At 46.0% G+C, this 27,412-nt stretch overlaps 1 protein-coding gene across 1 annotated transcript in view; it reads left to right on the forward strand.

Moving 5' to 3' along the window:
- Positions 1-1,156: 1,156 nt before the first annotated feature.
- The window catches only part of LOC119444953 (uncharacterized), a 52,655-nt gene continuing 26,399 nt past the window's right edge, over positions 1,157-27,412 (forward strand). Inside the window, exons 1-7 of the mRNA XM_049664814.1 lie at positions 1,157-1,305; positions 4,007-4,072; positions 5,341-5,432; positions 9,231-9,387; positions 12,363-12,559; positions 22,148-22,438; positions 24,829-24,953. Of these exons, the coding sequence (XP_049520771.1) occupies positions 1,209-1,305; positions 4,007-4,072; positions 5,341-5,432; positions 9,231-9,387; positions 12,363-12,559; positions 22,148-22,438; positions 24,829-24,953 (1,025 nt within the window). The 5' untranslated portion in view covers positions 1,157-1,208. The remainder of the gene's footprint in view (positions 1,306-4,006; positions 4,073-5,340; positions 5,433-9,230; positions 9,388-12,362; positions 12,560-22,147; positions 22,439-24,828; positions 24,954-27,412) is intronic.

Genomic DNA, 27,412 nt, shown 5'->3' on the forward strand with positions numbered 1-27,412 from the left:
GTTATTATTCATCTGACTGTTCCGAGATGAAGGCATGCGGCAGGTCTGACATTTTAAGGCTTTCTTTTCCTTTTTCCCTTTCTTTTTATAGATGCGCTCACTTATACCGATACATTCTCCGATGTGATAGCATCGCCGGCATTCTGTACATGTTATAACATCCTCATCTTCATAAAAGTATTGTTTACAGGATTCACATATGTCACTCATTCTAGCACTCGTCTAGTCACAAAGTACAAGACACGAGGGCAGCAGTAGCAGCAGGAGCAGCTATAAAGCGATAACTATCGTACAAAGAACTGTAACCAACCTGCGCATATATGCGAGAAGATAGTTAAGACGACGCTCCGATGAACCGTCTGCTGCCACTGCTGCCCGAAAAGTGGTTGAGTTCCACGATGCGTCCGAGTATATAACGGGCGGGGGGCGTATCACCAGCTGGTCAGTCACGTGTCAGTGCAGGGCTGTGGTGAATGTACAGATGGCGCCAACTTTCCTTGGTTTCAGTTGGTCGGTTCCGGGGCAATGCAGGCTGGCATGGATGCGTGGATGACGTCCACTTTGCGGGGTTTCTGCGCATAGGCGAGAAGATAGTTAAGACGGCTGGGTCGGTTGAGATGGGTCTTAACCGACCCGAACATACATATTAGTCAGATATTCCGTCTGTACGTAAGGCTAGCATTGCGGCGATTTGACACCATAGGTGTTGATATAGCAAGTTATTAGCTGACATGAAATGATGAGACATAATATTTAAGGAAAGTTGAGATATATTAAATGGTTTTGAATCCTAAATTCGAATATATTAGAAAAAGTGCAATGAAGGGCTCCGGACAAAATTTTATCATCTCTTATGTAACAGACACCCCATTCTCGGTACACGAGCTGTTTTGCGTACCACCTACGTCAGAGTACGACAGGGGCAGCAGCCCATACTGGTTCCCGTGACTTCGTGCTTAGCAGCACAACGCTGTTAAGCATGCCACTCTACAGCTTCTCCAGATATTATTAAACTTACTCTCTCTTTCTTAGAACACCAAGGTCACCGCATCAGGTGTCTGGCGTAGCATAGAGCAGCTGCGACGTTGCCAGGTTGTAGATCAAGTCGTTCGGTGCCGGCCGGACTACATGGCGATCATGCTCTCCCCAGTAACCGGAGGGAATCCATCAGCTCTACCGCACAGCTGCACCACGAAGGCGGTGGGACCATGGAGGCGCCACTGCTGAGCGCCTTATTCCTCCTTACCAGCGTGCTCTTCCTGGTGTCGCTCCTCAGCCTCTACTATTCCATGGCCTTCAGTCAAAGTGAGTTTGATCATTCCACGCCACGGTCAACCCCGCTTGCCAAAGGTAGAACATTGCTGTCGAATCGGTTTGGGAAATAAAACTAAGAGCACCAGAAACACAGAGACGGAGCTGAAGCCCACAACACTTTACTTCCGGTCAAGGAGGTTTTTAAACATCCTTGCTTCCGACCTACTACTACTCATTCTCTATTTCGCTGAATCGATCAAGCTCCGCAACGCTGAACTTCATTAAAATGAGCACGTTCCGGTGTTCACCTCTGTCTATTTGCGTTTTTCTTGCTCTCAGTTTCAGCAATGCCGTACCACAAAATCCGAGCATCCGCTCTTGTTGATTTAGAACTCCCGGTCAATTTTATATTTTCTCAGTTAATTGTCTGGTTACGTAGTGAACAGAACATGGCCGTCATCATGTTCTGTGGCGTATAGGCTGTGTAGAGCTGTTTTTTTTTTACTGTAATGCATTCAGCAGGCTTCCGATATACGCGAAGAAAAGTAATCGTACGTAATAAAAACGGGCCTTGTCTACTTTGCGGTATATATAAATATGGTGTGGTTGGTAGCGTATTGTCAATATTTCGTCGTGATGTCTACTACTTGTGTGTTCTATGCTTCTTTAAAAATTCTTGAACAGTACTTGCTTTTTGTATGCACGAGGTTATATGGGTGCGATAAAGACCAGTAACTTTGCATCGCTTGAAATTGTGACTCGATGTTTATACATGCACTGCTACCTAGCAGTACCACCTAGAGTTTTAGCTGAGTCATGCCAGCTGGCGAGAGCCGCAGTAAACTTTAGTCTGAACCATGCCCCTAGGACGCGTGTTTAACCTGCTTTTTTCGAAATACATAATTCAATAACACCCAATTATTTTCTCTCTATGATGCACGTCATTGAATGTTTAAAACTTTTGAACCACGAGAAATTTACTGCTTCCAGGCGCATATAGTTTGCACAAATTCATGTGCCACTGCCTGGAATGTGAATGCCACATCTTATAAATCATGTTGACGTTGGATACATCTAAGGTATCCTGACTGCCTTGGACTTTATACAAATGCTTCTGAGCAAACTGTGGCGCAGCAGTGTGGACCCCGCTCTGAAAACCTGAAATCAGAACCTGTCAGCACATACGTATTCTTCAACCGAAAGCTCGTCGACTGAATGCAATTTTACTTTTGACTGGGCGTAGGCACTCCTTCTCTGATTTATCTTAGCTAGCTTGAGACAGGTCTCCCGTCTTTTTGTCGGTCTGTGTAGCTCTTATCAATATTTGTTTTATTCAGCCCAAGTTTGATTTCTTATTTCTAAAAAAAATTGAATTGTGTAAGTCTTTTGTATCCCGTCGTATATATCTGTCATAGTTACAGCACTCTGCCTTCTTTTCTGAAAACTATAACTGTTGTGTACAGTAAAACACCTTTACTACCATTTTCACGCTCTAAAAAAGAAGCTGCGCTTAAGATATTCTTTTCTGGGAGGCTTGTTTTCATCTAACTTTATTTTCGAGTGTTGACAAACTTCCCCCAGTAGGTAACTTTGACTCTAGTTACACACTAAGTGAGCGTACATCACCACGGAGTGCAAGATATAGTTGCCAGCGCTCCGCTTCTTCTTAGAATTTAATACGCTATTAGCTCACGCATGTCGAAACACTCCATGTCACCCATGACAAACGTGCTTCGAGTCTTTAGAGTTAATACGTGGTGGTTCCGCTGTGCACTTCATGCTTCGACATTCTTTATGCCCGGTTCCCTGACCCATACACATTTTCGGTAAAGAAAACGTGGAACATATATTAGGTCGCTCCCGCGACCTCAAAACAAAGCAAACAAACAACGGTGTTATGGCGCCCGAACACGCCCGGGGTCGGGGGCATTGATGTGCTATTGCTGTACTAGGTACACTGTAAGAAATGCTGCAGTAAATGACGGGAAATTCTTGGCAGCTCCATTTCTTTATTCCTTATTCAAAACAAAACTCGCAGCGCCATTGTCGTTATTGCGAGGGGCATAATACAGAATAAAACCGATCAACAGAGTTTTGGCTCACAACCTCAGCCGGTAACAAATTCCATTCCGATAGGGTCCTCGGAAAGAAAGAAACTTTCCAAGCAATTACCCATCAGCATGACAAACGGACCGTCATTTTGTAAGGCGTACACCATGACGTCTTGCACACGGCAGCCAATGGAATCATGTTATATTATCACGAGAAATTTCTTTTATGTGTGTGTGTGTGTGCGTGTGTGGTATTAGTGACTCTCCTTGTCGATGGCGAGAGAAACGTCTTGTTGGAATGACGCCGACGGCTTGTCAGAAATGATAAAATCATGATGGTTGAAGTGATGGCTGTTCTTACTGTTTAGTACGAGCAATATTGTGCTCAGGGAGCCGCTGAAAAAAAATTCATGGCATTTGAAGAAAACCATACTTCTGTTACAAGGACCCTGTGAGTCTTAAATGGCTGAATTTGTGAAACAACATCGGGAATCAAGTGTGCATACGGTAGGCATCTTTGCCGCTACTATTCTGCACTATAGTGTGCTACACTGCCATAACCAAACGCCCAAGATTATAATGTTTAAGAGTATTTACTCGTACAGCTGTGGGAAGGCTCCTGGCAGGACGTGAAGTTGAGAATGAGGTTTTTGCAGTAATTTACTCTGACATTTACGAACGTTTGGTGGCATGTTTTTCAGTTCGACGTTGGTTGAGGCTGACTGAAGAGTACGACGATTGTCGAACGAAGTTCTGCTGCGTCTTCGGTGAGTATGCTTATATAAAACGCAGTAACGCAGCCGTCGCTTGGAAACATGCATCTTGTTCTTGGAAACATGTATTTATTGTTCACGCATGAAACTTAAAAACCTTGCTGTGCCCCTATCCTTTCTACTACTTGAGTGTAAGAACGGTCACGTGAGTAGAATATAAACAAACTTCAGTACTGATAGATATGCTAGTAACATTTCATATGGTTTTATTCTACCGCAAGCTTAAATGCTGCACCGCATACATTTTCAGGAAACAAATGGACGACAGGAACACATTACGTTCGCTCTTTCGGCCATCCGCGAGGTTATTGCATCCAGATGTTTCGCAGAGCTATAGTGGGTATAGTGTATACCGCTTCCGTAAATGTATGGTCAGCGACGAAAACATCTATGCTGTTTTGTATTACTCAAACAAGATAGCGTAGTATGTGATCATCGGCTTTCAAAAAAGACAGAACTTTTCCAGACAAATTTCAATGTGTAAGGCTGACTGAGCTGTAGTATATTGAAGTTACAAGGACGTGCTTAATATATCTAAAAATTGCCAGACAGTTTTTGGCATGCGATTAGTTGCAACTTTATCAACTTTACCTTTGTTCTCAGTGCACTCAGGCTCCATACTAACCCATGAGAAATATAAAGCTTGTTATAGTCGCTGTTCAGAATGTCATATATGGACACCGTACCTAGTCGTAAACTCCGGACCCGTCTGTGGTGCCCCAGTCCAAACTGTCTGCGCTGCCTGTCTACCGTGACAAAATGAAACAAGCGGTAAGTGGCAGCAGTGGGTAACTTCGGGGTTGGTGGAGTGATCAGCGGACAATTAGCGACGCCATTGCTGTCAAACAGTTGACGTTTAGAGTTGACCAACGGCATAAGATAAAAAAATGGTCTGGTATTTTGTTCCAAACATAACGGAAAATAACAAACAGTCGATGTGCTATGTAACAAAATAGACCGCGAGATGTCACCTCCAGCAAGGTTTTAGTGCTCTAGCTGTAACGCTGTAAACACAAGTTAAAACCGTATATTGTATCTCATGTCTGTCTTTGCACTTTGGCGCCATTTCATTTCGCCCTATGAGAGACCGACTACTGCTTTTGTTGTAGCGATACACACCAGTGCCTGTTGTGAATTGTAACTAAGGTGCGCACTTCAAGTTTGTGTTATATAATTTAATAACAAAAGTGTGCAAATGGTAGCCACCACCCCAGACGAACAGAATCTCCCAGCTACATTTGTGGGACTGTCGCGTGGCGCAGGCACCCGTGTCAAAAGCGTGCGCAACGAATCCACCAATCTCTGCGAGGACATCTACACGCCCATGTGTTCCACCGTGAATCTTACTTGTCCCGTGAGTATATAGAATGTCTCTGATTTAGAACAAGTCAAGTTTTTCAGGGTGATTTTGTAGCTGCTAAGCATCGAGAGAGAGAGAGAGAGAGAGAGAGAGAAATGAAAACCATATTGAATTTATTAAACTAAAATAAGATTGACCGGTACGAATAGCTGACGACCTGGAATGGCTGTCATTAAGGGTAGATTCGAACATTATCATTCAGGAAATGCAGTATTGCTAAATAGCCTGGCAAAGAAACAAGGGTTAACTTCTAGTCGGCCTCCATCTTGAAGCAGTAAGTGAGCACGTTGAAAGGGACACTGATCAACAACACTGAAGTAGTCTAGTCTCGTCATTTTTTCAAGACATGAAGTGAATTTGTTTAGTGAAGAAATGTTGGATATAAGCATAAACAATACGAAACGAAATATTATTTGTTTGAATTTCGTTCCAGAACCGTAGCATTTATACCTCTATGTCGTCATAAATTGCAAAGTGTTTTCTTCAGTTCCGACTCTGCTTGTTTACTAAATTTCTCGGAACTCAAGAAATTCAGCGTTTTCTTGCTTAAGGACCCGACGCATATTGTCGTTATTAGTGAAATATTCATGAATTAGTTCCTCTTATGAATATGACTATCGAAGATGACATAGCGTATCTCCAACTGTATAGCTACAGCCCTATACAGGGTGTTTCAGCGAACACTTTCAATTCTTAAAGGTTGCCTATGTCAGATAAGCCAATTCTACCTAATGAACTGGTCTACTCGAAGAGGCGGACATTACTTGCACAAAAATTGAAATGCATAATCGATTAATCTACAAAAATTTACTAATTACGTTTTTAACTAATTACCTGATGGCCGATATTGCAATTTACAAATTGTAGCCGCGGAGTTCGCAAGGCGGATCCACTTGGAATTAATTCTCAGGATGACACCAGTTTCGAGATATTCATTCGTGAACTTTGCGGAGAAATGCACTGGCGTTCCAGTTAATGTTGTGCTTCAATGCATAAAGCGACGTTTTCTTAAGAAGCTATCTGGAACGCCAATGCATTTCTCCGCAAAGTTCGGGAATTAATATCTCGGAAACTGGTGTCATCCCGAGAGTTCGTTCCAAGTGGATCCGCCTTGCGAACTCCACGGCTACAATTTGTAAATTGCAATATCGGTCGTCAGGTAATTAGTTAAAAACTTAATTAGTAAATTTTTGTTGATTTATTGATTATACGTTTCAAATTTTTGTGCAAGTAATGTCCGCCTCTTTGAGTAGACCAGCTCATGAACTAAAATTGTGCTATCTGCCACAGGCAACCTTTAAGAATTGAAAGTGTTCGCTGAAACACCCTGTATATTTTCTAAATGCTTGGCACTTGTTTCACTTTTGGGAAATTTTTATGGCAGTTTCACTTCCGCGTTTTTCGCTGTAGATTCATGTAGCGAGATTAAGCTGAACTTGGCAGTGGTATCCCAGACCTCTCTCACAGCTTTCAGTTTCAGCACCTGCAGTTGCAAGGAGCTTCTTCGGAGCACTGTTTACACGCACTTGTATAACCCCCTCATCTTATTAACTCAGCATGTACATGTACCTCATGAGTAAGCGATGTCGTTGCTTAGAAAACTATGTATTAATTGAGCGCCGGCTACTATGGATATTTTGGGATGGTTTACATTGTTCGATGCTGTAAGTATATTGCGCCTGTTTTAATTCTTGTTGCATCTATAGCTATTTCGTTTTCATTGCGTATTGCAACAATTTTTTTATCGACTTTATCTCTTACAGAACTGATAGTCTCCTCAGAGATTCTATATATGCGCAAGGCAAATGTTAGCATCATGTATGCTCACAACACTACTAGGGCAAGAGGTTTCACTGACAAGTTTGCCTGACAGGCTACCGCTGGTAAACGCCACGTTATTGCAGCCTCAAAGGTGTGAATTGATCATGATGTCACTGTAAAGAAATTACGAAAAGTCGCTATTTTCCAATATGCCACCTCTAGTGCACCGAGTAAACGTTTCTTAAAATTTTATTGCAAATAACATACCTATCACTTTCAGTGTGTATTCTGATCAGACAACTCCACGCACCAACTCAGTCAATATTGTGTCTTATCGTCATGTGGACTGCGTTAAGGTTTCTTTTTTAAATGCGTGGCGCAAGGCGTTAGTGAACAAAAATGGTATTTGTTAATGTAAAATCCGCCAGAAAAATCGTAAAGTACGACATAACCACAACTTAGACGTGATAGCGTCGGATTGTAATTTGAACATACGAGAAAAAAGCCTGATAAGCAGCCAGGGATATTTCAATGCTATCGCTTTCCACTCTTAAAGGCGAAGCTTAAGCATCCTCCAATTCCGATTGTGATTCGCTGTACTTGGGTTCTAAGCAAGATTGAGGGGAATGTTGAAAACCGAGCCTTTCTAAATTTTGATCGGGCCCCATGTCGCAGAAAATACGCTGTCGGTGTCGGCGTCAACGGCGTCCAATAACGCTATCGCGCACCGCTCTTAAAGGCGAAGCTTAAGCAAGCAGTGTACCGGATGTTAATAAACGGACGTCTACCGCGCATAACCCTCAAACTACTAGGCAAAACACTAGGTGCATCACACGGCATTACATGGTGCCCGGGACACTTGGGAGTCCCAGGAAACGAACGGGCGAACACACTAGCTCGCAAACTAGCGAACCGAGCAGACGACGCCCCAAGTAAAATACCAAAGTACCACACCCCGCGCGACATCCTGGAGCACCAGCGCCGCGAGCAACAAATCTACGCGTTTCCGCATCCGCAGCTCGGAGTAGGAGACGCTCGGAAGTACAGAAAAATCCAAACTCACACCTGTCCGCACTTGGGGCTGTGGCACGCAATGTGGCCAGCAGTATATGCCGGTCAATGTTCCTGGTGCGGGGGGCGGCCTTCTCTTCCCCACATTATGTGGGAACTTATATGTAGGCCACCGAACATTAACTCGCCCCTGATACTGACCTCACTAAGGGATCCCTGGGAGGCCGTCCTCCCTCGAGCTGACTTGGAGAACCATAAGGGTCTCTTAGACCAGGCTGAGCGTACGGCAACGGCCACTGGAGTCCTGGACTAGGGACCCACACTTCCCGCTACCTTGCCTCCTTTTTTTATTCAATAAAGTTTTTTTTCATTCATTCATTAAGCGTACTCCCTCGTGCATTGCAGAATCTGCGTAAACTATGTTGTGCTGTTGTTATGGTGTTATCTTGTGGTGTGCATGTTACATTGTATTTTCTGTGCCCACCCCTTCTACGTCTTGATATAAAGACAGCAGTACTCTTAAAAAAAGAAAAACTCGCTACATGTACGAGCTACCCAAACAATTCAGGCGAGAATCACGAGTTAGCTTGGCAGCCTATAACGACAGTGAAGCTCGGTCGACACATTTGCCTCTCAGCTGCCTTTCCAGATGGCTGCACATTTCCGCAATGGGACTCAATAAAGTAATGATCTGGGGCAGTTAGAATTGAGGATTCATAATGTGACATGGCCACAATTTGCACAGTGTGGCGCGGCCTTGAAAGTTCAACGTGAGGCTGAAGCTCAGTGCTTGCAAGCTTGAGCATTGCGTGGAACTTTCGGTTTACCACAGCTCCGTCAAATATACGGTTTGGAGCAGTCTTAGTGCTAGCCAGTAAAGTCAAGATTACGTGACGATGTGTGCCTTTATTTGATTTATATAATAACCACAGTTTATGTGCCGAATTCTGTGCATATGTTTGTTGGTGCACTTAATAGGTCCCTCTAAAATTATATGACGCTTTCGCTTGCCCTTGGCAGGACGGCGAGATTACATCCGAACAGCGTACGTGGAGTGTGTCTGAGGCGCTGACCAGGCGACTGCTCGGACTGGCTGAAGTGCTGGGTTCGGCAGAAGCGCTCAAGAATCCGGCCAGCAACGTTTCCGCTCTCCTCTTTCGCTCTTGCCTTGCCAGAGGTACGACTAAAGACATCGGGTGCAGGGTTACCCGCTTTTGTTATGAAGAAATATAGAGCTCGAATTACTGGGCATAACTGTAAAGCCAACTTGTTAACGAGAGTATACTGCGCGCAAGTTTCTAGGTGTGAGTGACAGAATAAAAAAAGTATTGTAGACTTGAGATACCTTGCATAATCACAGCAGTTCGTACTGTTCAACAATCACACATTAGTGCTAACACAAAAACTGCTAGTGCGACTGCAAACGACACCTATACTGTTACGTTGTGGGGACGGCGTAGAATGACACACTGTCAAAAGCGTGACTTCAAAACGCTAACGCTTAATTGGGCCAACCTGTGCCCAGCAAAACAAGCGGCACTCAATGTACAACGATAGAGGCGAGCACAGTCCGGGATCATTGAAATCTGATCTGTAGGTCAAGCCCTTCGGCTTTTGTACATGACTCGTCAAATGTTCCAGTGTAATCGCTGGTGCCCGTGTGACTTCCAGAAAATATTACACAATTCGTGCCGCGCATGCAATATGATTACACAAGGTACGGCGAGAACATGCACAACAGATGCAATCAACGATAACACTCGAGTAAGTTCCAAATCACGCAGGCGCGTCTTGCACTGACTGATAATCTTAAGTTATTAGCGCGTGAAATCCAGTCGCCATACGAAGGATAATTACTTACGCACCGATGCTACGAACATGAGGGCAATAACTAAAGCGCACGTATAAAGAAAAAAAAATAATGTCCCAGAGCTCGTTATCGCTGGAAGAAAGTCTTAAGGCGCACAACATTAACTACTTCAGGTCGCGAGCTGCGCCGCTTTGAGTAATGTAGTATGGCACGAACTCACAGTCCAGTGCCCCAATACGTCGGATCTTGTAGGGTCCGAAATAGCGTGTAGGGTCCGAAATATCAATAGTTTCTCACGTAGTCCTCGTTAGCGAATCGGGGTTCAAACTGAAACACGGTGGCCGGACTGGTATTCCACGCAGCGTCGTCGAAGATTGTAGTGTCGGCTTTCCGCCCTTTGCTGGTTCTTGATGCGCAGGCGGTCGAGTGGTCGTGCTTCTAGATTTTCTTCGTAGTTGACGTACGGCAGCATGGCGTCGAGAGTCGTCATCGGGTTCCTTCCGTTAACCAACTTGAACGGCGCGGTCTGCGTTGCTTCTTGCACCACCGTGTTGTAAACGAAGGTTACGTATACGGAAGGACGGCATCGCACGTTTTGTGTTCGACGTCGACGTACATCACTAGCATGTCGGCGAGCGTCTTGTTCCGGCGTTCCGTTAAACCATTCATCTGCCGGTGGTAGGCAGTTGTCCTCCGGTGACTTGTCTACCTATATTGTAGGATGGCTTGAGTAAGCTCAGCTGTAAAAGCCGTTCCTCTGTCGGTAATGAGTATTTAGGCACACCATTTTGCCGCAGGGTGTTCTCGACAAAGAATTTCGCTACTTCCGCCGCACTATACCATTGGGCAGGGCTTTCGTTTCGGCGTAGCGGGTAAGGTAGTCGGCTGGCACGGAGATCGATGCGTGAGCAAAGGGCAGTGAACTGGTGAAAAGGTCAGAATACAAAACAACCTGTACACATGCGTAAAAGGGTAAGTAATATGCCTTATCTACCCACATGCTCTGCACGGAGTCACTCTGTCGGCTTTCTCGAATTTTTCTTGCAACGTGTTGGAGTTGTATATAGGCACTTCCTTTTCATCGTCGTTCAGCATTCCTTCCATACGCCATCTCCTTTCACAAGAGCACCGTAACAGACCTGTACAACCTAGCTCAGGCCGACTTCTCAGACTTTCTGCAAATAAATTATGTATCTCTCTATTTTGTTCTTTGCAGGCTAGTCTAATATGAACGCATGAAGGTTTCTATGCATCCTACCTAAACTATCCATATTGTTACGAGGCATTGCGTATCTATACTTCTGTGCTTCAGCTAGAGCAAAAGTTTTGAAGAAACATGAAAATAATATCTGCGGCGCCTCACAGATAAACGAGGCAGAACCGTTTACTATAGGTGGGTGGGAATCATCCCCTGCCGAGGTGCTGCCAACTATCTCGCTTATGGTGAACACTTGAACTACTCGTGGGAACAGGGAAGTAGCGCTTAATAATCCGAAGTATAAACCCGCCCTAAAATATTAGCCAATAAGTGGGCTGTACGGTCGTGTGATTGCAGCAGTAATAATACAAATGTTGCAAACGTTTTTTTAGCATGTTGCTAAAATAAGGCACATAAGTCATTAAACTGTCCTTTAGTTTCCTGTAATGTAGCTAAAACCATCGCTAAAGCTTTAGAGTGCATCACAAATAATGTAGATGGTTGAAACACTGTAGCATGCCGGCGATTAAGACGTAAAGCATTTACCAAAACATTTAACGTTTGTCTGGCATCCGTGTAGGTGAGGATTAAACAGCGAAGTTTCCAGCAGCATGTTGAGGGCTATAGAATTATTAATATATTTACGAAACAACGAATTATGACAGCTGAACTTGTGCGTTTATTTTTGGAGTGTCATGTGAAAAATACAGAAGGGTTCAAATGACCACGGATAAATCAATTTTCTCCGTCGCAAATGGAGTTCGTCCAGGTTATGCCTGAAAACTTTTTATTATTCAGCGCTAGGGAAAGAACTCATTTTTGCGGCACACGCTTGAGTATGTTCTGAACACGGTAGTAGCAATTATCTTCCTCACCGTGCAGCAATTCAGGCCGCAAACTTGTAGATCTTCAATAACTGCCTTCCAGCAAATCGTTTCCGAAATAATTGTTTGAAATATATCGCTTATATGTCGCCAAAGTGTTCTGCCATTTCGCTAAAGAAAGTCGCTGGTTGGTAAATAGAAATCCTTGTCGCTTAAAAATCACAACGGCCGCTCAGCCTAAAGACAAAATCGCTGAAACGACGAACCTGAGTTCTGCTCATAACGTGGCCAATGGACCTCGCGGCACTTGCTTCTTGCAGGGCATCACCTTTCTGCGCAGGATGGCATGCGACGGCTCTTGTCGTCCGTTGGCCTGTCCTGGTGGCCGCTTCGGGAGAACGAGTCAGGTGACGTGGCTGCTGCGCTCATGGCGCAACTGCGAGACTTCGCCGCACCCTTCGTCGTCACGCTCTCGATCAGGGAGGCAGTCAGGAACTCGCACATACGGACCATTTCGGTCAGTAACGGGCCTTTGCAAGCTGATGTATATTGAGCCGACAGTGCCATTTAACAATCTAGCATGGCACATCAGAGGTGTGTGGAGTATAGATGATACCTGGAGGAAGCACCACTACCTTGTGTGGTTCAAGGAGGTTTAAAATTTTTTTTTAAACCTCCTTGGTGTGGTGGTTGCCACTACCACACCAGGAGACAGGGGCACGTGGATGCAGTTGCTTTAAAAGTGCGTATAGTCGTAGATGACTGCCACCGTTCTTATTTAGTACAGCTGTGGACATGGCGTGCAATAATTGAGAAAAAAAAAGTTGCAATTTCGCTCGAAAGGCGAACCACCGATTGCGATAGGAAATGCGTTGACATGTAGCTACACGATGCAAGGATAGTAGTTTTATGGGCTGTATAAACTTGCAAACATTCGCTTACCATCTAAATTAACAAGAATGTCAGCGCGCACAGGCAAACATGAACGTATCACACTCGATGACCGCGGACACTCGCTCTCAAAACGCTGGCGTGAGGAAGCGCGGCTGTAGCAGTGAGCGAAGTGACCTTTCTGCTGTGTATCGCTTCAACACAAACTGATCAGCGAGAACGCAGCATGCACAAAGGTATAAGCCGCCGTTGAACCTAGACTCAGCTCCCGACGCAGATCGCTTTCAAGCCGTAATACGGCTTAACTTGAAGCCTGTGCTTGCATACTACGTCATGTCTGGCTCAAGATAACGCCTAACGTGAACCCGATCAAAGAAAGGCAGTGGCCCTCTTGGGCAGGCTCACCTCAAGCGTAATCTTGAGCATGTTTTGATCGAGTAAAGGGGCCATGAAACACTTTTTGAACATAGTAAGAAAACGTGTGAACGAAATATATTGGTCAAAAGCAGCGAAAGATTGCTTGCTCTTGTTCCCGCGATGTCAGGTGGCGTCATCACTCGCAGCTGGACCCACAACAGCTTTTGGCTGATTTCGTGATCGCGAGAACATTCTCAGTAATGCAATGATTACTGATTTCAGTTAATAAACGAAGAATATATGAGTTTGCAACCTGAAAAAGACAAAAATACCATTTCATCTTTGCACTGCCAGTCTAAACACGACAGTTGTGCGTTGCTGCGTCTGCTGCATGTTGCGCGTTGCTGCGTCTGCCTCCGAGATAGCATGGCTGCCACGAGGCGTCTCACGTTCAGCCTTTGGGCGGCGTCAGCGGGGCATTGCACCCTTGCGCCCCCTTGCCGTCTCGCCTGTGTAGCTTCCAGAGCGCTAGTGGAAATGAAAATAAAAAGAACGCCGCTGATCGGTCCAATAACTCTAACTTCGCTTGTGCTTGAAGGATTCGAGAAAGTTCACGCAGAAACACCTCTGGGAGTTGTCTAAGCATGCGTAAGCATTGTGCCATTTTCTCATCTCCACGCAGCCCAGTGTCATTATTAATGTTACGAAACTTGATCCGGCCAGTATAAACCCTTTAAACCCTTATCGGTCGTTGTAAACCTTAAACCTTATCGGATAAGATCCCGCCCTTATCAAACTTTATCGGTTATCAATTTTATCGGACTCAAACCGAGCATTATCAACCCATTGGTCCGTATCAACCTTATCGCAATCTATCCGATCATTATTTGTCAACACTTATCTATCCTCATCAATCTTATCGAACATGATCCAACCCTTATCCGTTCTTATCGGTCCTTATCAACCTTATCGGACTTGATCCGATCCATATCAATCCTTATCAGTGCTTATTAACCTTGTTAGAATTGCTCCGACCACTACAAGCCCTCATCGCTCTTTAGCACCTTATCCATCCTCGTCGAACCATTATCAACCGTGATGAGACCCATAAAACCCACCGTAACATCCTTATCAACTCACTCACTGCTTATCTGTCCCTCATGCGTGACGGTAAGCAGCCCTCAGAGATCAGTGGAATTTCGGTCGGTGAAGGAACGCCCCACTGAAAGCCGCACCCCGCTACCACCTAAGTGCATCGGTGAAGTGGCGTGTTTACCATAAAGTTTTCGCAAAATCACAATTTTCCCGATGTCTACAATGCTTCAAGTCGGACTCGATATGTAGTCCTACAGATGGATTTTATTCCCCTATCACCTCCCCGCAGGGGCGTCTGCGTCAGCAGGCGTTTGGTGTGTTGCGACACCACGGACCCGAGCACATGAGGGTTGGCCCCTCCCGCGTTTAACCGTACGTGGCTTAGCCGTGTCCGGGGAAAAGGGGATCCTGGGGGTTGAGCCGATGCCGAGTACTTGGACCTTTACGGCCCCTCGGCGGAGGCAACACACCTCTTTGGCCTCGGCTTCACGTAGACGGCACCCCCGGACTGACCCACCCGGGGGAAATCGGTGGTCGTCTTTTCCTGTCCCTCTCCTCAATCTATTGCTTTCCTATCAACTTTGCTTATCTGTCCTGTCATCTCCTTTCTTCCTAATTTTTTCTATCTCTTCTAGGCGGCTTGGGTTAACCTGGTGCTCTATATCCAACCTTGAGTATGGCGCATTGGGTTATAGCAGCGATGCACGGCTGGCGTGTGCAAGTCATTGTTTTGTTAAACTTGTAGCGTCCCCTTGTTGGGCTCCGTGGTGGGTGGCTGCCATTGCTGCCGAAGCAACTTCATCAAGCATGCATAGAGCATCTTTCCCTTTGCTTCCTGATCGTACCGCTGCAAAGCGAGTACGCACCGAAGGTTTCCTGAACTTTTTCGTCCATCACAAAGAATCTTTCCCACGCTACCACGTAATCCGCAGCGATAAACCTGAAAAACCAGTAAGAGTTATTTCACCTTTCCTTGTCTCGAAATCCCTAACAGACACCATTGGACCAGGCTATAAAGCTACCAAGATGGCAAGCGGCGATCTCCTCCTTGAGGTTCGTGACAAACTGCAGCACGAAAAGCTTGCAAAACTCACAGCGTTTGCTGACATCCCAGTAACAGTGTCCCCACATCGCTCTCTGAACACAGTCCGAGGCGTGATCTCAGATCCGGACTTGATAGAACTAACCGAAGCAGAACTACTGGAGGGTTGGCAAGACCAAAATGTTATTGAAGTAAAAAGAATAAAAATCCGACGAGACAACAACGAAATACCAACAAAACATCTGATAATTACATTTTCTTCTAGTGTTCTCCCAGAGACCCTCGAAACAGGTTATACTAAAACCCGCGTCAGGCCCTACATTCCCAATCCTCGACGTTGTTTCAAATGCCAGAAGTACGGCCACGGCTCGCAAAGCTGCCGAGGTCAACTCACCTGCGCAAAATGTGGTGACAAAGGTCACCCCTCCGATAACTGTTCTGGTACACCCCACTGTGTGAACTGCGAAGGCGACCACCCGGCATATTCCCGATCTTGTGAAACGTGGAAAAAAGAGAAAGAAATAATTACCTTGAAAATCAAAGAAAATATATCATTCAAAGAAGCCAGAAAAAGGTGCTCAGTTTTCCACAGTACCGCTTACGCCGAGGCGGCGCGTCAGGGGGCAGCGCTGCATCTTCTTCCGCCACTTCCCCGGCCCGTGCGCAGCGAGCCTGCGGCTGTGGCACCTGCCCCCATGGTGGCAGTAGGTAAAACTACTCCACCCACCCAGCAAAAGAGCTCGGCGACTCCTGGGCCGTCGGGACACAAGGCCTCTACTCACCAGTCGAGGCCTGAAACACGAATAAGCCGCCTGCAAGGGCGGGCATCCAGCGCCTCCCGAGAGGCAATGGATACAACACCGGCACCACAGGTGCCGAAAGAGCAGCGCGGTTCTCTCGACCGCGCCAAAAAAGAAAAACAAAAGATCATGGGTCCAGGCAAGGACACATGAATCTAAATTTCAATGTCTCCCTAACTCACAGAACACATCCTTTACAACACCACAATGGCCACACAGATAATGCACTGGAATATCAGAGGACTAATCCGTAATCTAGACGACATAACTGAACTGTTATCTCGATATCAGCCAAAGGTGTTCTGTGTCCAGGAGACACATCTAAATCCCAAACAAGCTAATTTTCTCCGGCAGTACGCCATATTTCGCAAGGACCGAGACGAAGCTGTTGCCTCGTCTGGCGGGGTGGCAATTATTGTCGACAGGTCCGTCGCTTGCCAACAGTTGGCCCTACAGACGCCTCTCGAGGCCGTGTCCGTGCGAGCAATATTGTTTAACAAGCTCATAACCATTTGCTCCATTTATATACCGCCCAATTACCAACTCAGAAAAACGGAATTTTACAGTCTCATAGACCAGCTCCCAGAACCATTCGTGATCACCGGCGATTTTAACGCTCATCACACAATTTGGGGGGACTCCCGGTGCGACACCAGAGGCCGCCTAATAGAAAACTTTCTTGTATCCTCTAGCACGTGTCTCTTCAACAAAAAAGAGCCCACGTATTACAATATACAGCATAATTCATATTCCTCAATAGATTTATCAATGGGCTCTGCGGCCATCTTTCCGTACTTGGAATGGAGTGTAATAAAAAATCCCTTTGGAAGTGACCACTTCCCTGTGACGCTAAAGCTGATGCAGCAACAGCAACACGAATGCCCTCCAAAGTGTCCTCGGTGGAAGCTATCATCGGCCGACTGGGACCATTTTAAAGAAGCAAGTTATTTATCACAAGATTTTATCAGTCGATTTAGCATAGACGACGCGGTTGCGTATTTTACCGCTTTTATAATAGACGCAGCAGAAAAATGCATTCCACAGACAAATGGCAACTCATGCAAAAGACGAGTCAGTTGGTGGAACGATGACTGCAGAGAGGCGCGTAAGAAACAAAATAAAGCATGGGGCATTCTCCGTCGATATCCTAATGTGGAGAACCTTATTGCTTTCAAACACATTAAATCTCAGGGAAGGAGGACTCGAAGGCAAGCAAGAAGGGCAAGCTGGGAGAGGTTTCTCTCTGGTATTAATTCGTTCACTCAGGAAGGGAAAGTCTGGGATGGGCTGAGAAGGTTGAAAGGGCAACAAATCCATCCGTTGCCCTTGGTAAATGAACAAGGAAACAGTCTCAAGGACCAGGCCGACGCTCTTGGTGAGCACTTTGAGTGGGTATCTAGCTCCACGCACTATTCTTTGTCTTTTCTGAAATTCAAAGAAACGGAGGAACGGAAGTCATTTAACCGTAAATGTAGCCCAAACGAACCATTTAACCGGCCTTTCTGCGTTGCCGAGCTGCAAGCCTCCCTAAACTCATGTCAGAACTCTGCTCCGGGTCCCGACAGAGTTATGTATGAGATGATTAAACAACTTCACCGAGACACACAAATCACACTGCTGGCACTCTTTAATACTCTCTGGACAGCTGGACACCTTCCATCTTCATGGAAAGAAGCTATTGTAATCCCTGTGTTAAAACAGGGTAAGGATCCCGGCTCAGTAACAAGCTATCGCCCGATAGCGCTAACAAGTTGTATCTGCAAGTTGTTTGAAAAAATGATCAATCGTCGCCTTCTACATTACCTCGAAGCAAACAAAATGCTTGATCCGTACCAATGCGGATTCAGAGAAGGCCGGTCAACAACCGACCACCTCGTGCGTGTCGAGGCTAATATTCGCGATGCCTTTGTCCATAAACAGTTCTTTTTATCGATATTTCTCGACATGGAAAAGGCTTATGACACCACGTGGCGCTATGGAATCCTCCGAGACCTGTCACAAATGGGTATCAGGGGGAACATGCTGAATGTTATTGAGAGCTACCTCTCGAAACGCACTTTCCGCGTAAAAATAGGCAACGTACTCTCGCGTCCATTCACACAGGAAACTGGGGTACCCCAGGGAGGCGTCCTGAGCTGTACGCTTTTTATTGTGAAGATGAACACGCTTCGTTATTCGCTACCTCCAGCCATTTTCTATTCTGTTTATGTAGACGATGTACAGATAGGTTTTAAATCCTGTAGCCTTGCAGTCTGCGAGAGGCAAATACAGCTTGGGCTTAAGAAAGTATCCAAATGGGCAGACGAAAATGGGTTCAAGGTCAATCCACATAAAAGTTCCTGTGTCCTTTTTTCAAGAAAAAGAGGTCTGCTCCCTGATCCCACTATCGAACTGCAAGGACAGCACATTCCTGTGAACAAAGAACATAGATTCCTGGGCATCATACTCGACTCAAAACTAAGTTTCATTCCCCACATAAAATACTTGAAGGCCAAGTGCCTGAATACAATGAACATACTGAAAATTCTCTCGCACACAAGTTGGGGTAGTGACAGAAGATGCTTAATGAATCTCTACAAAAGTCTTGTACGATCGCGTTTAGACTACGGGTCTGTCGTGTATCAATCTGCTGCACCGAGTACCCTAAAAATTCTGGATCCTGTACATCATTTAGGCATACGCCTGGCCACAGAAGCTTTCAGAACTAGCCCGGTACCAAGTCTATATGTAGAATCCAATGAGTGGTCACTCGAGCTGCAAAGATCGTTGTCCAGTATCATGTATTTTCTGAAGGCACACTCTGACCATGAACATCCTTGTAACAAAACCGTAAACGATACAACTTGTGCCACACTTTTCCAGAATCGTCCAACAGTGAGAGAACCCTTTTCATTGCGCGTGAGGAACCTCAGCGAAGCAATGGCTGTTCCACTTCTTGAAAACCCTCTAATGGCTCCAGCCATACCAGTAGCACCGTGGCTGTGGCAGCTCATAAAATGTGACACATCGTTCATAGAGGTTACGAAACACGCACCAGAGGCACATATTAAAATGCATTTTCTGGAACTCCGGTCCAAGTATTCGTGCACAGAATTTTACACCGATGCTTCTAAATCTCATGCTGGCGTTTCTTATGCTGCAGTCGGCCCATCCTTCTCGGTATCCGGCTGTTTGCACCCGGAAACAAGTATCTTTACGGCAGAAGCCTACGCACTTTTGTCGGCAGTTAGACACATCAAGGAAATAAAGCTACAAAGAGGAATAATTTTTACAGATTCATTAAGCGTTGTGAAAAGCCTCAACTCTCTACAAAGGAATAAAAATCCTGTTTTTACAGAACTCTATTCAGTGCTCTGCGCTTTGTACGCATCTCATCAACATATCACAATATGCTGGGTACCTGGCCACAGAGGCATCGAAGGTAATATGCTTGCCGACAGTATGGCTACATCAGTAAACAAAAAACTAAGCAATTTTTCCATAACTGTTCCTGTCATGGATTTAAAGCCCTTCATTCGCAAGAAATTGAGGGGTCATTGGCAACGTACTTGGGACACTGAGGAATTTAATAAACTCCATGTTATAAAGCCAAGCGTGGGAAACTGGCCTCCAGTAACGAAAGTACGACAAACTGAGGTTATTTTCTGCCGTCTTAGGATAGGCCACACCTATGGCACTCATTCCTATCTACTGACCGGTGATAATCCTCCTACATGTAATAAATGTGGCGAGATGCTTACGGTCCTTCACGTCTTGTTGGAGTGTCGGGAAACAGAAGTCCAAAGAAAAAGGTACTTTGCCATGGCATATAGACAACACATTCCACTCCACCCGGCAATGTTTCTCGGCGCTGAACCACTCTTTGACAATAAGTTAGTTTTAATGTTCTTACGAGAGATTGGAACACTGCATGTTATCAGCCCAAGGTATACGTAGCACATCCTCTCACTAGAGGCTGCTGCTGCGATTGCATTTCTCTAAAGCACGTGCCTCCCAGCCTTTGCGTTCAAGGGCCCACTGGTGAGGTACGAGTGCTATTGCTACTCATACGTTTGATTAATCATCCCTTTGAAACAGAACTTTTATGCTCATAGTATACATCACTAGCTCATAGTATACATCACTAGTCATTGTCATTATTTTAACACCTGAATATTTTACGCACTTTACAGCGACTAATTTTTAGGCCTCTCTACAGCCAAATCACATCTGCCATTCGCCATCCAGATTTAGAAATCTGACATTAGTCACGCTTTGTACCTTTGAGAAATAATTCATTGTTTTTTGCCTGGCGCACTTTGGCCATAACTGGCCCTTGCGCCAATAAAATTCACAAATCATCATCATCATCATCCCCTATCACCTCATCTTTAACAAAGTATTCTTGGAAATTGTGCTCCTTTGTCATTTGTTTTGTACTGCCGGTACAACAGATTTATATGGTTCTGATATAACCACCTTCGGCAAGCGTGTGGCTGTTTAACCCACAATTAAAAAAAAAAAGAGAAGTGGGTGTTAAGCCCAGTGGGTAAGAAACTGTGTTTCTGAGCGTGGAGTCGTAGGTTTGAAACCCAACCACCGCCAATGCTTTTCCTTTCGAATTTATTTTGTTTTGTACATTAATTTCTTTGCAGTAATTCGCCTTGCGTGACGGAAGAATGGACGGATGGGTTTCCTCGTTGGGTAGGCATCGAAATGCTTACGCATTTGAAAATTTTGCGGCAGCATATTCGTAATTACATAGTGATGTCAATTTATGATTTCTTAAAAGGTGTTTCAGGGCCCCTTTAAGACGCATGCGTGAATACGCGAGTTAGTTCAGCAGTTTGTGGAACATAATATAGCACGTTCGATGCCATTCTTGTACAGTGGCTACAACAAGCAAATCTGTTTATGTGCAGTCGATGAGAAGATGTTCACTCTCTATCAAGTAGAAGCACTACGGTCTGGGGATCAGCTTTTTGCACGGCTGTTGTACAGTGTCATCCACTGCTGTGTAGAGCGCGCGGGGTGCCGGATTAGCTCTGCAGGGCGACATCTGGCGGCAGTTGTTGGGTCTGAGACAGTGTGCACCGGAGCATGCGCGGCCTAATATACACGTAGAACTGCTTTTGACGAGTCTTGACTTTGAAAAGCGCCTGTGTTTACCCTAATGTGCACTCGGTCTGAAAGTGCTTGCGGCACGGCAAATGGCATAGAATGAAGCGTATGAGCTGATAACGCGCGCCGGTCCTTTTGCGTCAAACGAAGCGCGCTCAGAAACTGTTCGAGATAACAAAGGCGCTTACGAACCTCACCTCTGGCTAAATGCAACATGCGCAAGTTTTTTAGGCCCCGCATGCTCCTGGGCACGCTATCTCGAACACGGCAACCACCGCCAGGTGTCGTCCCGCAAAAAAAAAGAAAAAAAAAAAAAGCCGGCCGTTCGCGTGGTCTATACAGCAGTGGACGGCACTGTACATTGACTCCAGTGGCGAGAGGCGAGTGCTGGCATCCTTGCCGCCGTGTGCAGCAAGCGCGTTTTCCAAAGTGGCCTCCATAGCAGCGAAATTTCGCCGATCATATATGAACATGACGGTGGGATACTGCTTGAGGCACACTTTGCTCAGAAGGCCTAATTGCCCACACTGTGCCTGTGTGTCACTGCGTTTGCAGCTGCACTTTTGCTATGCTTCGTATTCGATACGATATACGTATAATGCTCAGTATAGCAAGCGACGTAAGGGAGTTGTAGGAAAGCGATATTTAGTGCTGCTTGTTGCTAAAAAAAGCAAGCACGCTGCGCTTTAAATTCAATTCTTACAAATAAAGCCTTGCTGCTGCTCTTGGCTGATCCCAAAAATTAACGGGCTACTTGGCTGAGCGCAGTCTCAACTCTTATCTGGGGTGCCTCGCATAATGATTTTCAACTACAACGCAGCTGGAGGCGCCGGATCTGTTGCTCAGCCCAACGTCGTGGATGCTGACCGTTGCCCCCGATGAAAGCGTCGAGGAGGTCCAGGAGCATCACCAGAAGGCGTACGAGAAATACGCACTGGCCGTCTTGTACGAGCTGCAGCCGGACGCCTTCTCGAGTGGTCCTCTGTCCGAGCTCGCCACGCAGCTCTACGTCTTCGAGCAGGCCCTGGCCGCCCACATTCCCCGGCGTTCGACCACCGCCTCAGATCGCCTGGAGATACAACTGCGTCTCTTGCAAGAAACGGAGGACCTGGTAATGCATCTTGAAACTTTCTCGACAACGTTATACACTGCGGGCTTACTTAGTCTTTCGCAATGCCTGAGCGCAATGCCAACCAGTATAAAAGAACGCAATCAAACTTATTTCTCGTCATTAAGAATATAGTTCTTCCCGGTTCAGGGGCTTTACCACCACCAGAAGGCTACATATAAGGCAGTCGCCCTTTTAAATGACCTGGCCTGGATAAGTGAAAACGGGCGTGCGAAGAAAATTTGTAGAACCCTGCATGGCAAGCTTTTAAGATCTTATTATAGCGAAGGTAATTTGTCCAAATTAGGTACCATATGCAGGCTTATTAACAGCGGAGCTGTTTAAGCTATTGGTTAGGCCGCGTAGTGCGAACAAAAAACTGGCGCTGACATCACCGCGTGTTGCCTAGCAACCACCTCGCGGAGTGGCGTGTGCGTCGCCTCCTCTCCGTGCCGTGCACATGCTGCCTTCACATGGCACGTTAAGGAAAGGGGTGGATAGCATGCGCGTGGCGCGTGCTATATTCGGGAGAGAGAAAAAAGTTGTCGCAGTTTCACCTGAAAGGCGAAGCATCTATTGCGATAGCAAATTTGCAGAGAGCTATACGGAGTAATGATAGTAGCTTTATCAGCTGTATAAACTTGGACATGCAGCAGCACCGGCAACACGCAGAACTGTTGTCGACGCCGTCAGCGTTTTGCCCGCGTTCGCACAAAATGCGTGCGGCGTTGGTGACTGTTGCCGGAGCCTCTGATATAAATAGGCACTTGGTGCCGCAGCTAAACGTCGCCTCCCTTCCCTCCCCTCGCCCCCACGGTCCTTTCGTGTGTCAGAAGAAGGCGCGTTTGCTCTACATATATGGTGATGGTAAAGGAGGAAAGAGACGCCTACTTCTGCAGCCCTTAAGGGAGCACGGCGCAGAACACGCGTTTGTTCTCCGCCGTGCGTTCACTCCCCGTGAAAGCGCGCGTCCCTCGCGCCCTTTCACTCGCACATACAGCGTTCGGCGGCGCGCGGCGACGATTTCATCTCCATTGACGTCATACGGAACCTCACGGCGACGGCGACGCCGACGGCAGAAATCTGCTTTGGAGTGTCCATATAATTTCTATCGCAATAAAAAAAATAAGAGAGCGAGAGAGAGAGAAAGAAACTGTAGCAGCTCCAACGAGGCAACGCGCAGAGCTGCTGCCGACGCCGTCCGCGTTTCCCCGTGTTCGCGCCGAACACGCGCGGCGACCGTGACGGCAGCCAGCGCCTCTGGCGGAAGCTCAGCACGTTTCGACGAGCCAGTGTGGAGGCGCAGCTTGGTCGTGACGTCACCGGGGAGATAAAGCTCAGAACTCTCGTTGACTCTGTGGCGAGTACACGCAGCCTTGACATGGGACGACCATAGAAGATCCGGACACCTGACGAAGAAGCCACCCATCTTGAAGCGTGTCGTGCGGCCAAGCGAGAATCTGCGCGTCGGCGGCGAGCCTATTCGGAATACCGTGCCTAGCAGCACTTAGCATTTCCTAGCAAACTTGGCCAAGCCTAGTAAAACCTGGAAGAAGCTAGGTCGATCGCCAGCTCCGCTGGTTACTCCAGCCTTGCACAATTAGTGCAAGCTGCCTACATTTTTTATTAGATGCTTGGACGCTCACGGCCAGCTAAATTGTGATGAAAACTTCTAGTAAAGCTGGCACGCTGATCTAGCGCGCGAAATGTGAATGAAGTTGTGTTCAAGGGTGTAAACAATGTGTTTACAGGGTGTCCCAGCTATCATGCATGGTGTTTTTAAAAAAGACGGGCCATTCCACACGAAGATAATCAAGTGTATATTTGATGCGAGAAGACGGTTAGTCACGTGGTATTGGTTCATTTTCCGCGCGCTTTCTTTATCAGCTGGAAATAATAAACGGGCAAAAAGTGCCTTGCTGATACCATGCGAGCTTTAGGTTTAGGAATGGCATGTTTCATTTACAGCATGACATTCAGAGCGGTAATTAAAATTTAGCTAAATGCAACTAATTATCAAATCGAATGACATCAACAAAAACATTTACTGGCGGCTGCTTTATTTGAGTGTGAACAAAAATAAGCGGTATATTATCTTCGCGCAGAGTTGCCTCTCTCTCTCTCTCTCTTTTTAAACGTGATGCATCATAGCTGGGACACCCTGTATACGTTGGCCTGTGATCAACAGTCCTTCTCAGGACCGACGGCCTGTGCGAAGTTTGCTAATTGGTTCTTAACAGCTGATGTCAGTGCACATCCCTAGCGCTCATGCATGTCCTCGTTGGCAGGCGACGTTCTAACTAAACCATGCAGACTTCCTTCGTGTCAAGACTCTTCCTGGAGTCCAAGCCGCTTCCACGTGCCTTATATGAGCTGACATCTGCTTCGTGCAGGCGCAGTGGAGTGGCATACTTCGTGGCGTGTTTGAAAGCCTAGGCCAGTCGACCTTAGAACTGGTTCCCGTGGTGATCTTTAGCCGCTACTACCTGGCGTTCCTCAATGAACTGCTGTGGAAAAGGTATGAACGCACGTTACATATCATATACTGGCTCTTAATTATGCACTGATATTTCTCCTTGCACAGTCCCCAATTGTTAGGAAAAGAAGAGCAGCCACGCAGGTGCCTGAGGCTGTACTGTCACATTCTCTCATTTTATTAACGTCCGGAGGGATGAGCCCGTAAGTCTTGTTGTGAAATCGTACCACACATTTTTGATGAATTTGTGAGAGCCCAACCCATTGCGGCAAGTGCATTGCCAATTTTCTAGCGAAGCACATAGTTTGGGTTAATTTTCTGAACGTTATGTAAGTAAAACGTATGATTCTACCAAAAAGAAAGCACACGCTGCAAAGCGGGAAAGCAACCAATCTCGTTGAACAAGATCGTGTGAAAGAAATGCTTTGGTCTTTGTGTTTTTACTAAATGACATTTGACATACATATAAAGGTCCACACAGTGGCATGGGAGAGACAGTGCAACAGTTGGCTGTCACCTACTTCGTTGCACGTTTAGCGAGGCAGCGGCTGCCATTGCTACTGCATTCTGGCCTGCCAATAAGGCACCGATTGCACGCCGAAAATTGTCCAATCCAGGCGACCTCCATACACATTTTTGTGGGGCACAACAATATAAAAACGAGCAAATAGATTGTGCTAATTTTTAAGCACAACAAAATGAAAGAACGTTGTACAAAGGCGCATCTGCATAAAGCCGATGTGTAACACCAACAGCGTAATGTGTAGACTACATAAACGAGGTAGCGCAGATTAGCACAGTGGCTTCGTGTCTTACACAGCGTTAAGGTAAAATGCCACTGTAGAGCTCAGAACATGGCCATCCACTCGAAATTCCTTGCGTTACACTGAGGACGTGAGTAATGACGACTACGTGAAACTTAAATGGAACAGGATTAGGAGTGGCGGCGCAAACGCATGCTGTTGCACCCATCGGCGGCGCTCTATAGACTGTGGGCTGGGGGCTGTCACGTAGCTCCCAGCTGTCACGTACTGTCATTTACTCTCACGTAGCTCGAGCAATTATCAGATATTTTTATTTTGCTGAGGATATGCACAGTCGCACCGAATTTAACAAGCATTTCGAGCTACTGTTCCAGTTTTATTTGTGCCACATAGGAGGCCGCAGTACCTGTTGACACAAAAATTTTCAACAAAACTTTTGTTTATGGCATAGACAGCGTCGACACTAGAAACGCTTGATTCATCTTCCTACTTCACGGTAGGCCCGGCCTCTTCAGCTTGGTCCACTCGACGTTTTTTTGCGCACACGCTGATCAAAATTTCTTTCTTTGGCAGCTCAGACTATTGAACGTGCACTATCGATGGCGTAATGCAGTTAAACGCCCCGTTGGCGTGTTTCTGCACATCAGCCTAAAATTTTGTTTAATTTGTTGTTTTAATTTTGTTTTGTTTAATTTTGTTTTGTTTAATTTTGTTGCACTGTTTAAGTCATGGCGCTCTTTGGCCATACCTGGCCCTTGCGCCACAAAAGACCACATATCATCATCATCACCATCGTCATCATCATCATCAAATTTTGTTTAACATGTATGCTATTTTGTTATATATGAAGCCGTGGTTTGCCATGATATTAGCCAAGGTCAATTCACATGGTCGTGAAAGCGAGGCTGAAATGCGATTCCAAACCAATGACCAGCGACATCGATTACGGTCGTGCGATTGAGCCACGACTACATATCGCAGGGCAACACACTAGTTGATGAAAATTATGCATCCAATACGTCACCAATGGGAAAAAGTACAGACAATGCCACTACAACATGAAAATGTGAAGTAACAGGCTGTTAGCTTCCATCCACAAATAATTATGAGTACGAAATAGTGCAGGCTTTCTGAAGTTTGCCATTGGCGAAGCGTGCTGAGATATGCCGAGATTGTATTACCGTATTTAACACTAATGTCGTCAAAACTGTCTTATGCGTAGCCATAAAATCAAAGCCCCTTTCTGAAAGAAAGATGGTTGAACGCGAAGATTTCTCCCATGCAAACTGAATCAAAGTCCAACGCCAACGACCATGCAACGAACCCAAAAAATGCTGAACGACCCAATGCGATGCATATGTGATTTGGTTGCTTGTTTAGGACTGTGTTTTTTTTAACGTTCAAGTTGAATGAAGGTACGTTTCGTTAAGTTGCATACCCTTTATTTTGGATCATGTCGCCGTTGATTACACGCACACACTCGCGCTTTCACGGACGACTCTACACTTGCACAGTATTAGCCTTGTGATCGCTGCGGTAGACGGTCAGAGGCTCTGCCGTTGCCGATACACGGGATCGGCCTTATACGGGCACGATCGCGCTCGCGGTTATACGTTCGCGTTCGGCAGCCTCGTGAGCCATGCGCTGCACCCGCGGCCTACCCATGGTGACGGCCTGGAATGCATTGCGTGATGCGCGTAATGCAATGTGGATATATACAGTTCATCTGCGTATCGT

This window comes from Dermacentor silvarum, chromosome 3 (genome assembly GCF_013339745.2).
Source record: "Dermacentor silvarum isolate Dsil-2018 chromosome 3, BIME_Dsil_1.4, whole genome shotgun sequence".
NCBI lineage: Eukaryota > Metazoa > Arthropoda > Arachnida > Ixodida > Ixodidae > Dermacentor > Dermacentor silvarum.